At 37.3% G+C, this 13,247-nt stretch overlaps 1 protein-coding gene across 8 annotated transcripts in view; it reads right to left on the bottom strand.

Moving 5' to 3' along the window:
* Positions 1 to 1,426: 1,426 nt before the first annotated feature.
* Positions 1,427 to 13,247, bottom strand: part of GAB1 (GRB2 associated binding protein 1) — a 126,981-nt gene continuing 115,160 nt past the window's right edge. For 6 of the 8 annotated variants that reach the window (XM_055550253.1, XM_055550249.1, XM_055550256.1 and 3 more), the window contains 5 exons: positions 10,752 to 10,841; positions 8,960 to 9,053; positions 7,562 to 7,685; positions 4,257 to 4,379; positions 1,427 to 3,427 (listed from right to left, as the gene is read on the bottom strand). In XM_055550253.1, the coding sequence (XP_055406228.1) occupies positions 3,269 to 3,427; positions 4,257 to 4,379; positions 7,562 to 7,685; positions 8,960 to 9,053; positions 10,752 to 10,841 (590 nt within the window). In that variant the 3' untranslated portion in view covers positions 1,427 to 3,268. The remainder of the gene's footprint in view (positions 3,428 to 4,256; positions 4,380 to 7,561; positions 7,686 to 8,959; positions 9,054 to 10,751; positions 10,842 to 13,247) is intronic. The other 2 variants (XM_055550255.1, XM_055550254.1) reach the window with 1 other exon arrangement.

A 13,247-nucleotide genomic window follows, 5' to 3' on the forward strand; every position in this document is an offset into this window, starting at 1 on the left:
GGAAATGGCAACCCACTCCAGTATTCTTGCCTGGAAAATTCCATGGACAGAGGAGTCTGGGGGGCCTACAGTCCATGGAGTTGCAAAGAGTCAGACACAATTTGAGCATGCTCGCATATGTGTATTTATGGGGTCGCTAAAAGTCGGACACAACTGAGCGACTTCCCTTTCACTTTTCACTTTCCTGCATTGGAGAAGGAAACGGCAACCCACTCTAGTGTTCTTGCCTGGAGAATCCCAGGGACGGGATGCCGGGTTGGCTGCCGTCTATGGGGTCGCACAGAGTTGGACACGACTGAAGTCACGCGGCAGCAGCAGTGTATACACATATAGGTATTAAAAATGTTTGATTCAAATTTTGTTTTTATAAAAGTGCATAGTTTAAACACTTACTAAAAATTCTATCACACTGGAGACCACTTATGTATAAATTTCTACTACCAGGATAATTCACTTTATGTATAAACTGCGAATACGACTATAACTATCTCTAGTTAAAGAATCTCCTGTAATGTGTGTTTAAACCCTATTATTTTACTTACTTACATTTGCATGAATCAAAATTCTCTTGACAGTACTCAAATAACAAGGCAAAGAAACAGACTGGCAGCTGAGGCTTCACCAACTATAATCTCAACTTCACATTTGTGTTACTTAGAAATCAATGTGAGATTCTTAGTAATGGACTAAGACAAGTAGATAAATGTGGACTCAAGATATGGTTACACTGATTAAATGGACTTTTCAGGCTTTATGTATTGGGCTTATACAAAGTTTACTTAAAAAAGATTCTAGCACTAAAAAATGTTTGGGAGATATGAGTCGGACACAACTGAGCGACTTCCCTTTCACTTTTCACTTTCATGCATTGGAGAAGGAAATGGCAACCCACTCCAGCGTTCTTGTCTGGAGAATCCCAGGGACAGGGGAGCCTGGTGGGCTTCCGTCTATGGGGTCGCACAGAGTCGGACACGACTGAAGCGACTTAGCAGCAGCAGCAGCAGCTCTGTAAGAGATGGTCTTTCCATTTAATTTGTTACTCCAGTGTTTAATGTAAATTACTTTAACAAACTGCCTAATACATTTCAATTCTTAAATTACTCAGCCTAATGGGAAAATGTCTACAAATTAGTACTGTGGGTCTTCAAAAATGATACCTTGTAAAATATTGAAAAATTCCACTAAAATATTCATAATTGCCTTAGGCTTTTCTGATAGGTTACATTTAAAACAGTATTTCTAACTGTGAATTAGTCACATATCTATTGTTATGTTCTAAATCTCATAATATGCTTATCTTCCATGCAATACAAGTAAGTATCCTCACACTAAAAACTGTGTTGTGTGTTTGATAGTTCAGGAACATTTCAATGATTTTTTCCTTTATTTTGTGGTTTCATTATAAAACAACTTGCACACACCAAACTCAAACAATCTTTTTTATTTAAAAACCCACCTCAAAATTCAGTTCTCGGTTTAGTTTCTGTTTAAAAATAAGCAAACATTTAAAAGCATCAAATGTTATTCGTCTACAATTCATCTTGTTATGAACGATTTTTTAGTTCATGGAGGGGACATAAACCCATTACATAAGTCAGGCACAGGACAGTGGCCACGGGGCCAGAAATCAGGGCACATCTGTGTTCTCAGGCAACAGTTAGAGGTCTGAAGTGGGATGGGGGAACGTGACTCAGCTCTAGGCTCTCCAATCTCTATGCCCCCTCCAAAAACTGTTAGAAAGTCTCAAATCAGTACATAACAGATTGTATGTAACGTACTTAAAACCCAATCAAACCAACAACTATATCTGCTTTCTAAATTACATTGCAAAGCCAAGACAGATAAATTATAGCCTCACTATATATAATGTGTGATCTTGATATCCACGTCATAGGACCATGTTATAGGTGAGACAGAATTATATGATACCTCTGGTGGTTTCAGAAATCTAGTTGGAAGAAGTCCATGGCTATAAGATTTCACATTATAGCAAGGCTCCACTATTTCTTGAATTGGGGCAGTGAATATAAATCACAGTACAAAATCGTTAATTTTTTTTTTTACTGGAAAAGCAATAGGTGCTACATATGAGAATCACTTATATAACATCTATTAAAAAAAACAACGCAGATATAAAACATTAATTGCATAGGGATTTAAATAGGATAAGGCCAAGAAGAATATTAAGTAAAGTTTTTTTAAAAACCATAGAAAGGGCACTATGGTGTCAAAAGACAGAATTTCATTCTTAGAGCAATAAATCTGCATGACTGTCTAATTAAAAGTCACAGTATGTTGCTATAACTAACAGTGAATATCAACTGTGTCATTAATTCCAAACTGGAAACCAACAACGTTAGAGGATTAACTAGAACACAACTAAAGCTCGTTGTATAAACCTGATCAGTGTATTAGCACATCAGTGCCTGGTACGTACCTGATTAGCTGTATAATCTACACTTTGCAAATAACGTAAATTTTAATACATGGTAACAAGCGTGAGAGCACATCCTCACCGCATGCCATCAGTGATTTATACGCTTACTTGATAGTGTCATTATTCACTCTTTCCAAGGTGTAAGATCCCACCCGGCAGAATCTTCACTCAATGAACCCAAAACACTGTAATTAACAAACTATAACAAGGTTCCACCATTGAAAACTAAATGTCCACGAACCAGGGAACTAAGTCCTGATGCCAGTATGGACATGATGTTCAGCACTTTGAAAGGCAGTGAATGATGAGTCCAACTCCACTGTGTATTTTAAGCTAACGATCACCCCGTGAAGTTTCAGGTAGAATGGCAGACTGCGAACGTGCTTCTCATGCCATGTTGTTATCCTGCAGGTCAGACAGCGATTTCTCAATGGGAAAGTAGCTTAGTTACTCAGCATCGTTCTTGAGGAAAAAACAAGAATTCCCAACAGAATCGTGTTAAGGTCCATTTGGGAATACCCAAACCAACGCTTCAGATGAAAAAGTGCATAAATACAGTAATACTACAAGTGTGTTAACTACAGAACAAATGTTTCTCTGGGAACCAAACAATAGTATTTTCCCACATTATTTACATGTGATGAATTGTTCCGATACCACAAAGCACCATTTACAGTCTTGACAGCTTGATGAAGCCTGGAAGGTCCTCCGACTCTAACTCGACTTAGTTGAGGATCTACCTAGAGTAGAAGGGTCAAGTTATCTCGGGTCAAGCAGGATTTCTCTTTACAGTTCAGTCCTCTTTCATTCAGACACATTAAAGCAGTCTTTTCATTTCACATTCTTGGCTGGTGTTTCGGACTCTGTGGATTGCCTTCCATCGGTCCAGGCTTCCCGGGTGCTTTTCAGAGCGAGGGTCTTCTGTTGGTCAACCACCACATAGTCCACTCTCTCGTCGGCTACACTGCTGCCTGAGCCGCTGCTCTTTTGCTAAAAAGCAAAGGAAAAAAATCCCATAAGTTCCCCCAGAAGGAGTGCTTCTGCATGAACTCCAGTCTTAAAACAGGAGCACATGCACGCTGTGAATAACTTCTGAAATTCTACTGGTTCACCAAAAAATAACATAAACGACTGCAATTTAATGATGCTGTCACTATCCTGACTGTACTCTGCTTTTCCACTAACTTTAGAATTCTTATATTTAAGAATTAGGGACTTCCCTTGTGATCCAGTGGCTAAGACTCTGTGCTCCTAATGCAAGAAAGTGTAAATAAATAAACAGTGTCTGTATAATAAGAATGTGTGTGTGTGTTAGTCACTGTCTGACTCTCTGCGACCCCATGGACTGCAGCCCCCCAGGATCCCCTGTTCGTGGAATTCTCCAGGTAAGGATACTGGAGTGGGTTGCCATTTCCCCCTCCATGATATCATAAGAATACAACTAATAATAAGATCTAATTTGTGAGTATAACAACACCAACAAAAAACTTAAAACTTTTGGACAAAGTCAGTAAGGGAGTAATTTGGGTAAACTAACATTGGAAAGAGAGTGAAGACCATGATTAACTGTGGAACTTCAGAATTTTTTAAGCAAACATTTTAATGATAATCCCTAAGACAGTATAAAATATGTAACTTCCATGCCATTAGACATGAAAAAATAAATTAATCTGCATAACTGCTGTTTGTGATTTATAAAAAGGCATTAAGTAATAGACTTTTCTAAACTTAAACATATTAATAGAATTCCCTCAAATGAGACAGATCTTCAGGTTTCATACATGAGCTAAGTACATTTATAGAAAGAGGTTTCACTTACCTTACGTGGTGGTGTGGATTTCCCAGAATCTAAATCTAGATCTAGGTATTCCACTTGTTTGTCTCCTTTGGGCTTGATCATTGGGCTGTTTCCTCCATCAAGACTATTACTGCCAAAAAGATTCTGAAAGTACAATACAGTAAAGTGAACGGTCAAACATTCATGAGATATACTGCTCTTTACCTTGTCTGCCATCTATATAAGCCTAAATATTAATTTTAGGAGAATATAAGCTTGAAGAAATGTCTCCACAGAAAATAGTATTTTAGGATAGGGAAAGATAAGTAATATTTTATTTTATTTATTTATTTTTTTGATAAGTAATATTTTAAAAATTGATTAAAACATAGCTTTGGGACTTCCCTGGTGGTCCGGTGGTTGGGAGTCTGCCTGCCAATGCAGGGGACATGGGTTTGATCCCTGGTCTGGGAGGATTCCACATGCCCTGGAGCAATTAAGCCCAGGCGTTGCAGCTACCGAGCCCGCATACCTCAGCTACTGAATGAAGCCCATGCTGCACAACAAGAGAAGCCAGCACAATGAGAAGCTCATGCACTGCAACTGGAGAGCCCACATGCAGAGTGAGGGCCCAGTGCAGCCAAAAATACACTGTAAAAACAACAACAACCAAAAAAAAAAAAAAAAAAGCTTAGGTAAGCGAGCTAAAAATAGTTTGAAGAGTAAAACTTGGTTCCGACTAAGACTGGGACGTCAAGCTATAGTTAGTTGGAATAGTTCTACCTCAATGCTATCTGAACTCAATTACATTCTTTAACTATAGGATCCTTATAGTCCATGTTTTCTGATCAATTTTTTTTTGTTTGTTTTTAGGGATCGACCAAAATGGTGGAAAGGACCTGAGCTCACATCTTCTTAAATTAAACTTTTCTCTTAAAGTTCTACATTTAAAGGCTTTCATGCTAAAGTATGGTAACTAAAGGCTATGAATACTGACTCTATTGGCAAAGACTATTTTTCAACCGTCTGGAATTTTTGCCAGTTGTTTCTGTCTTCTCTTAGCCACATCTTTCTGTCCCTAACAGAGGCTGTACAATAGAAGGACTACTGTCTAAGAAAAGAAAAAGAAAAAAGGAAGGCAGAGGAAGCAGTGAAGAACCAGAACAAAAAAGCCTGAGGCAGAAAAGTGAAGAAAAGAAATAGGTTACTAGGAACATGACGATCAATGCTAAATAAAAAGGAAAGGATGATGTGAATTTATATCCCTGCATACACCCTCTACTCTGATTATGACAGTCTTCAAACGTGCTCCAATAAATGATTTGTTCCCAGGCCTTGCTGCTTTTAACCTTAACTAAGAAGGTTCCTGACTTCTCCTAGGTGATGCTATGTGCTTACTAGGGGCTTTCACCTTGTACCCTCTACTGCATAGATACTATTGTTCACACGTTAGCTCATACTTTTGAAGAAAACGATAACAATGTAATCGACTTGACAATTTTATACTTGTTTGAATGAACAACACAATTGGAAAGCTGCATAAATCTGCTTCTGTTGATTCTTTCATACTGCTACTCCATTTCTTTTGGGTTAAACAGAGTAAAACGTGATTTAGGGAAAGGATGATTGCTAGGAAAACACTGCATTTATTCACTCACATGTAAACGGAGCTGCTGACAGCCTGTGTGAAACATTTTTATGAATCAGGAAAAGGTGCTCCTTTCTGGGGCAACAAAGTTCTGCCCCAGGACCCACAGCCTAGGGCGCAGGCCATGGTCTGGGCTGCATGTACTCGAATGCAGTGTGTGTGTGCGGTTTGCCATATCTACTACATACTGCTCACGGCAGGTGTATGCAGTAGACAATCTGCATTACTGCATGTGATGGACCTAATTGCAGGAGGAGGTTTTTAAACCAAATCGATCAACTACTGCCAATAAAACATTAAAAAAGCACTGATAGTAACACGCAGGGCACAAAAAATACAAGCAAATATTACTGCTCAGTTAGTATAAATAGCTATTCTTCCCCCCAACCCTGCCTTTATCTGATTCATGAAAAACTGAAATTTTTTTCTCTAAATGACTCCATATCTCACGCTCATATAAAAAACCAAGCTGGACTGCGTGTGGGAGTATGTGAAATTTTGTATTCAAATGCAACGACAGAGCTCATACCTGGAATTTCCCTAACTGAAAACATACAGAATTATTCACAGCGTTGCAGGCTATGAACAGAACCCTTGAGTTCATGTGATGTACACATTTAATCTAAGTAAGTTGTCCCTAAAGTGAATTTCTCAGGATTGCTAGTTAAAATGTACTCTAATAATTAACAGAACTGGAATTTTTTTCATCCTTAAGTACTGTTAAAATCTATGTGCCGACAAAAAAGTCTGTTTGCTCTATAATCTCAGCTGGGAACAGCCTGTGCCTGCCTTCTAGTTTTTAACACAGTGTTTTCCCAAAAGAGTTTAGAAAAACCCTAAGATTCTAGGAGTTATTGTGAAGTGTTCTGTGAATTAAAAGAAAAAAAAAAATAGTTGGGACTTCCCTGGTGGTCCAGTGGTTAAGACTGCACTTCCACCGCAGGGAGCAAGCATTTGGTTCCTTAGTCACGGAACTAAGATCCCGCATGCCCTGTGTTATGGCCAAAAACAAAAATAAAACATAGTAGTGCTTTGTTTTTCTAAAATTCTTGAAAAAAATATATACAAATATTAAACATATTTTTGTTACTGTTACACACAATATATATGTCTTTAGTAATGATGTACCATAACTTGAATTTCAGGGGCTTAATTCAGTGAATTTCATAACTTAATTTTCAACCCTTAATGAATATTAAGGGTTCATTTCATGAATGCTTGATTTTAGACCTTTGTGTAAATGAATACATAAAGCACCCTGAGCACCCTGATGTGAGTCTGGAGAAATGCGTTATAAAATGCTTCCAGTATAAAGCATTTTCTTGAATGGTTTCAAACATCAAGTACATATGAAAAGAAATACAACTGGAAAATTTTTTATCATTTTTATCTAACTTATATTTACTTTATAGATATAGTATTACACTCTGACCCTATATTGGTTTTAGACTTTATGATCTGCTTCTCAAAAGCATTTTTAAAACTCTCCTTAACTTCTTATTCAAATTCCTCACTCTCTAGTATGGAATTAATTAAAATATATTACAGAGCCAAAAAAAAAAAAAAAAAAGTTGTCCTTTTTCCTGAGTAAATAAAGAAAGGTGGATGGGTAACACGTATGAACTGGAAGAAAGGTTGAGTGCGAACGACTCAGAAGGGCTGCTGAGGAAGAGAGATGTTAGGAGAAGACGCTACTTACGGAGTCTTCACTGGATAGGTTGGGGTTCATGGGAACGTAATTCTCTTCACTGTCGTGCGAGTCGCTGCTTGAAGTTGTGCTGTGCACAGAATCCGGCCGGGGAGACAGGGGGAACCTGGAGGAGCTGACGGCAGAGAGGGTCGTCACAAACACACAGCCTGACCCAGGTTTCTCAGCTCGCTTCCACAGCAAGAATAAGAGAGAGGGCCTACTCTTCCCGGAAGTATTGAAGCTTGTAACCATTTACTATACATATTTATTACAGTACACTTTATTGCAGATGTTCAAACACACATCTAGTATTTATAGCTATTTGTAAACAGATATTTAAAAAAAACTTATACAGATATTTTAAAAAAAACTTTAAAAGGTTACTTTCCATTTATAGTTATTACAAAATATTGGCTATATTCTCCAAGTTATACAACACATTCTTGAGCCTATGTTACACCCAGTAGTTTGAACCTCCTACTTCCCTTTCCCTGTTGCTATCCCCTACCCTGTGTGGTAACCACTGGTTTATTCTCTACATCTGCAAGTCTGCTTCTATAAAGGGATGCTGTGCTGTGCTAGTCGCTTCAGCCATGTCCGACTCTTTGCGACCCTCTGGACTGTGGCTCCTCTGTCCATGGAATTCTCTAGGGCAAGAATACTGGAGTGGGTTGCCATGCCCTCCTCCAAGGGATCTTCCCAACTCAGGGATTGAACTCATATCTCCCCATAAAGGGATGTTTCTGGGCATTTAATAGCCTTGTGCAGAGCAAAAGAAAAAGAAACAAAACTATTGCTAGTGATAAGGGGGATAAATAGAAAGTCACAGCTTTAAAAAGGAAGATTTAAGAATGCCTATTTAAAAAAAAACTTGTTCATACATATAAAATATGAACACGTCAACACAGGTTTGTAACTGTGCACATTCTTTTTATTTCCACATATATATTTAAATGAATCTTTATTAAATAATCCTCACAAGAAACTACCATAGTTTCCAGATCAGTAGTTCTCAGAAATTTCTAGCCTCATGAACCTTTCACACTCTTAAAAAATTGAGAACCTCAAGGAACTTTTGTTTCTAGGGTGTTATCTATTGATATTCACCATGTTACAAGTAATAGAAAAAAATTAAACACAAGCATACACAAAGGCATACTCTATTTACCTGTCACAACGGTATCACCCAATATTAGCCACCTCTGGAAAACTTCAGTGTACACTCATGAGAGAAGGAGAGTGGAAAAGCAAATGACATCTTGGTATATTAATGAAAATAGTTTTGACTTCACAGAAACCCAAAAGTTGGGGGGGGGGGGTTCCCCAGACCATCCTTTGGGAACCACTGTTTTAGGTACTTTCCATTACAAAGAACAACTGAGCTATGAATTTTATACAAAGACTTACTCTCGAGCAAAACTCCTAGTGATGGGAGATCTAACCGGGGCTTGTAATTCTTCCCATTCTGGCAAAGGTTTTATTTCTAAAGGTGCTGGCTTGACTGAAACAAGAGAGAGAAAATGAGATTTTAGTACACAGAAATTTGGAAAACATGACCTTCTCTCTACACCTCTACTATAGCCAGAGTACACGTAGAGCTGGCTGGTTTTCACATGAAAAGAAGTTCACAGATGTTATGTGATTTCTCCAAGGTTACACAGCTAAAACATTAGTGACAAAAGCTAAATTAGATAATTTCCTGACTGTTTACTGAAAGTCTAAATAAAGCTCTATTATTACATGTTGCTTCTTAATTGAAGTAAATATTTTATGACTATAAACTTAATGAGAACAAGAAAGAGTAATGTGGCACAATTCCTTCATAGTTATTTGATTTATAATTTTCATTATTTCCTTATTTTTCCTACTAATGTTATATCGTCAAACACAGAGGTTTAATTTTCTATGTAAAAATGTTCTTCATTATCCACACTGAAGTATGAGCTGTGCAACTTTACATACAAAATGATGTTTCGAAAGCAATAAACACAACACTTTGCTAAAACCAAAAACTGAAAAAGGAATCAATGATTAAAGTTTTGAAATTAATTTGAAATTAAGTCTGGAAGCAAATAAAACAAAGCAATAATTATATCTTTATACTCAAACTCAGATCTGAGAAAGGCCATAAAATTAAACAACTACCTCATATTTTTAGCTTCCTTTAACCAACAATGTCCTCTATTAAGTAAAAATAAATGCTAATATTCTTATTAGCTTTATTTGTAAGAGGTCTTCACTAACTTACCCCATTATTGCAATCAATTACTGCAAGAATTAACTACTCTGCTAGTATATACCACAAAGCTCTTTGCCCTCAAAGTAAGACTCAGATTCCAGGAATTCAGAAAATGAGCAAAAGAACTATAACAATATTATCTGTTAATATTCATTATAATTTAGGAGACTATTTTAACCTAATTAGGTAAACATTTTATAGTTAAGATTTCATTTTTTTCTCAGTATCCCTCCTCAAGCCTTTGTCCATATGTATGTACTTTGAAATACCAAGTTATAATTACCTTCAAACTATAAAATAGGTAGCCATTTTAAAGGATCATGTAGATTCAATGAGGCTTATGCCACAGTATTCTTGTCAACTCAAATACAAAAAAATTCTATGTGCTTTTCTGAAGGCTACACTGGTTTCAGTTCGAGTTAAAATAATTTTGTTCATCTATGCTCTTAAGATGGACATGTACAGAATATTGTGCTTACTGAAAGCATTTCTTTCACTCTGATGTTTCACTTTTTTAAAGCCCAAAGACAAATAGCAGTTTAGCTGTCAAATTCTAAGTAATGGCATAAAATAGTGAATCCATGGAAATGATTGTATATTGTCTCAGAACAGAATATATACATTATACATAAATACAGGAGGCGGTTGGAACTCACTAGCAGTTCACAAGCTTAAAGAAATCACTGTACTGATGTCTAAAAGGTTAAAAGAATTATGCGAAAGGACAAGACTGAACATCATACATGATCAAATATTTAACATGCTGCTGTTAATGGCATAACAAATAGACTCATTGTATATTATGGGAAGCATTCACTTTAGAAAGTATATGCTGGTAAGTTTTATTTCCAACAGTAATAGAATTTAAGACTCTTCTTTACTTTTAAAGGAAAAAAAAAAAAATCACAGAATAAATAAATTCCCAACACCCCATCCAGCATGCGGTGCTAAAGTACATACCCTTTCTTCTTGTAGCAAAGTCACCTATGGTTTGTGAATCAGTTCGCTCTAAACCATGGGGTTTGGGTCTTAAAATTTTAGGACTTTGACCTAATTGGTAAAAAGAAGACTCTCTTAATATAATGTTATTTTTTTAATTGGAAAAAAAAAAAAATGGATTCTGTAAAAAAGCAACAGAGCCCTGAGCAGAAACATTACATCTCAAAAGCATCAACAAAGTTTGTTTGTGCAGACTATTTCAGTCTTGCTACTGCATATCATTCATGCTTAAAACCACAGGAGCCAGAAAGTTGCATGCAACAATGTCATAAGCAAAAGGTTATAAAAGATGGTAGGGTTTTAGTGACATAACCACCTAGTTAGTTGTTATCTTTATTTGGAGGAATGGAGGGAAAATATGTGCCATGTTAGTTTTTCTTCTAACATGTCTTAGAAAACTGGATCGAAGAAAAAAATGATAAAACCGCACAGTGAGGCAGCAAGTACATCTTTTCTTTGAAGTCTGGTGTCTCATACTAAAGTACCAAGGCCTACTTTCTTAATTTGATGGAGGTGTTCTAAAAACCTTAAGCTGACTACTCCCCCATCTCCTGAAAGCACCCTTCTAGAGAAGCAACAGCTACAATGTCTGCAAATCCAAAGTCAAAACCAAGACCAGCCTTCCTTTCTCCTGGATACTCAGTGGCTCCCTGGGATGCCGTTTTGTAAGGATTAGATGCCTAGACTCCGGAACCGCTGATTACCTGATTTAATGTGAGAATTGTTTTTTTTGGTTTTTTAGTCAGGCAGCTTGCAGTTCCCCAACCAGGGACTGAATCTACGCCCTTGGTGGCAAGAACACACAGTCCTAACCACTGGATCACCAGCAAATTCCCAAGTTTTAATTTGAGAATTGGTGAGCATAAATTCAGTTGCTATCTCCCCGCCCCGCGCCTCCCCCACCCCCCCCCATTTAATCTCTGCCATGTACAAGTGCTGCTGAAAAGCCTTGTGAAAAGTACAGGCTTACCACCCAGCAAGTGGGCTCATACTTTTCCCACTGAAATTCAGCCTGGAGATGCTGGGGTAGCAATGTCATTTCAATCAGGAATTTAAACTACTTTATTCTCAATGACACCAAATTCTCTTTTTTTTTTTGGCATTTACAAAACTGAGTTGACATCTATTAGATGGCAAAATTAGTTTGCTGATTCAACACTGATAGCTAGTACCTCACTGACCGAAATCTACAAATTTTTGAAAATATGATTTTCTAGCTTATAAAACAGGAAAATTCCCTAATTCACAGGTACTCTCAAAGGTACTCTTTAGTTGTCTTCATAGAAGAACACTTTATTAGTGAATTTTTTTTTTACAGAGCATTTATAAAATTTACATGTATTTTCTACTCCATGCAACAATTCAGGTTGATTTTAGGACAAATGTCTAAAGGTGAGAATGTCCTGAATTGAACCTAGTCACTTAGGCATTTTGGTAGCTTCATTTCTTTGTATCTTTATTGCCCGGCTCAATCTGACATTCACATTCCAGACAGAAATGAAAGTGTTACTCTCTCAGTCATCTCCCACTCTTTGTGACCTCATGGACTCTAGCCTGCCAGGCTCCTCTGTCCATGGGATTTTCCAGGCAAGAATCCTGCAGTGGGTTGCCATTCCCTTCTCCAGGGGATCTTCCCAACTCAGGAATTAAACCCTCATCTCCTGCATTGGCAGGCAGACTGAAATGAAAATGAAAGTGATAGATACTCAAATGATGGCTCAATATGATTGGGTTCATTCAGGTTCTGAACCTTCTGACCAACCCAATACTTATGAGGAGAGAAAGGAGAAAAATCCAAAGTATATGTACTCTCCTCTACTGCCTGGAGGCAAACATTTATTTGAATGTTTCTCTGATTACTTAAGAAAAGTAAAAATAAAGAGTAAGAAATAAGAATACTAAAGTAAAGGCAAAAGAATGAACCAACTTTGAGGATACACTATTCTCAAATTCTGAGGGTTAATAATGACTCATCTGAGCCTCAGCCTTTAAATCCAAGGCAATCAGAAGTGGGCTTTAGCTAGATTAGTTTTGAACAAAGAAAGTGAACTGACACATTTTGTTTAGCAAACAGTACTGACTACTGGTGAAATCCCCATTGCACTGTAACCCTTATAGATTAGAACAATCTCACCCAGGATTGTCAATCTCTGGATCGTGTGATCGGCCCCCTCATTGGTAACACAACTTGGTAAATCTTAACCTCTGATTCCGATCTACTCCAGGATCCTTATTTGCATATTGACAAAGCCGCCCCCCACATGGAAGTTCTGTAGGCTTTCACACTACATGTTCAAAAATGGAATTTAGCTTCTCCAACCCACCACGCATCTACTTTGCTTCCTCTCTCTTCACTTGCTGAGGCAGATCTCTTAGGAGTTACTATAGATTTCACTTTCTCTCTAATCTCCCTATATCAGTTTTAATTTCTATTTACAATGACGATAGTTTGTTTTC

This window comes from Bubalus kerabau, chromosome 16 (genome assembly GCF_029407905.1).
Source record: "Bubalus kerabau isolate K-KA32 ecotype Philippines breed swamp buffalo chromosome 16, PCC_UOA_SB_1v2, whole genome shotgun sequence".
NCBI classification, from domain to species: domain Eukaryota; kingdom Metazoa; phylum Chordata; class Mammalia; order Artiodactyla; family Bovidae; genus Bubalus; species Bubalus kerabau.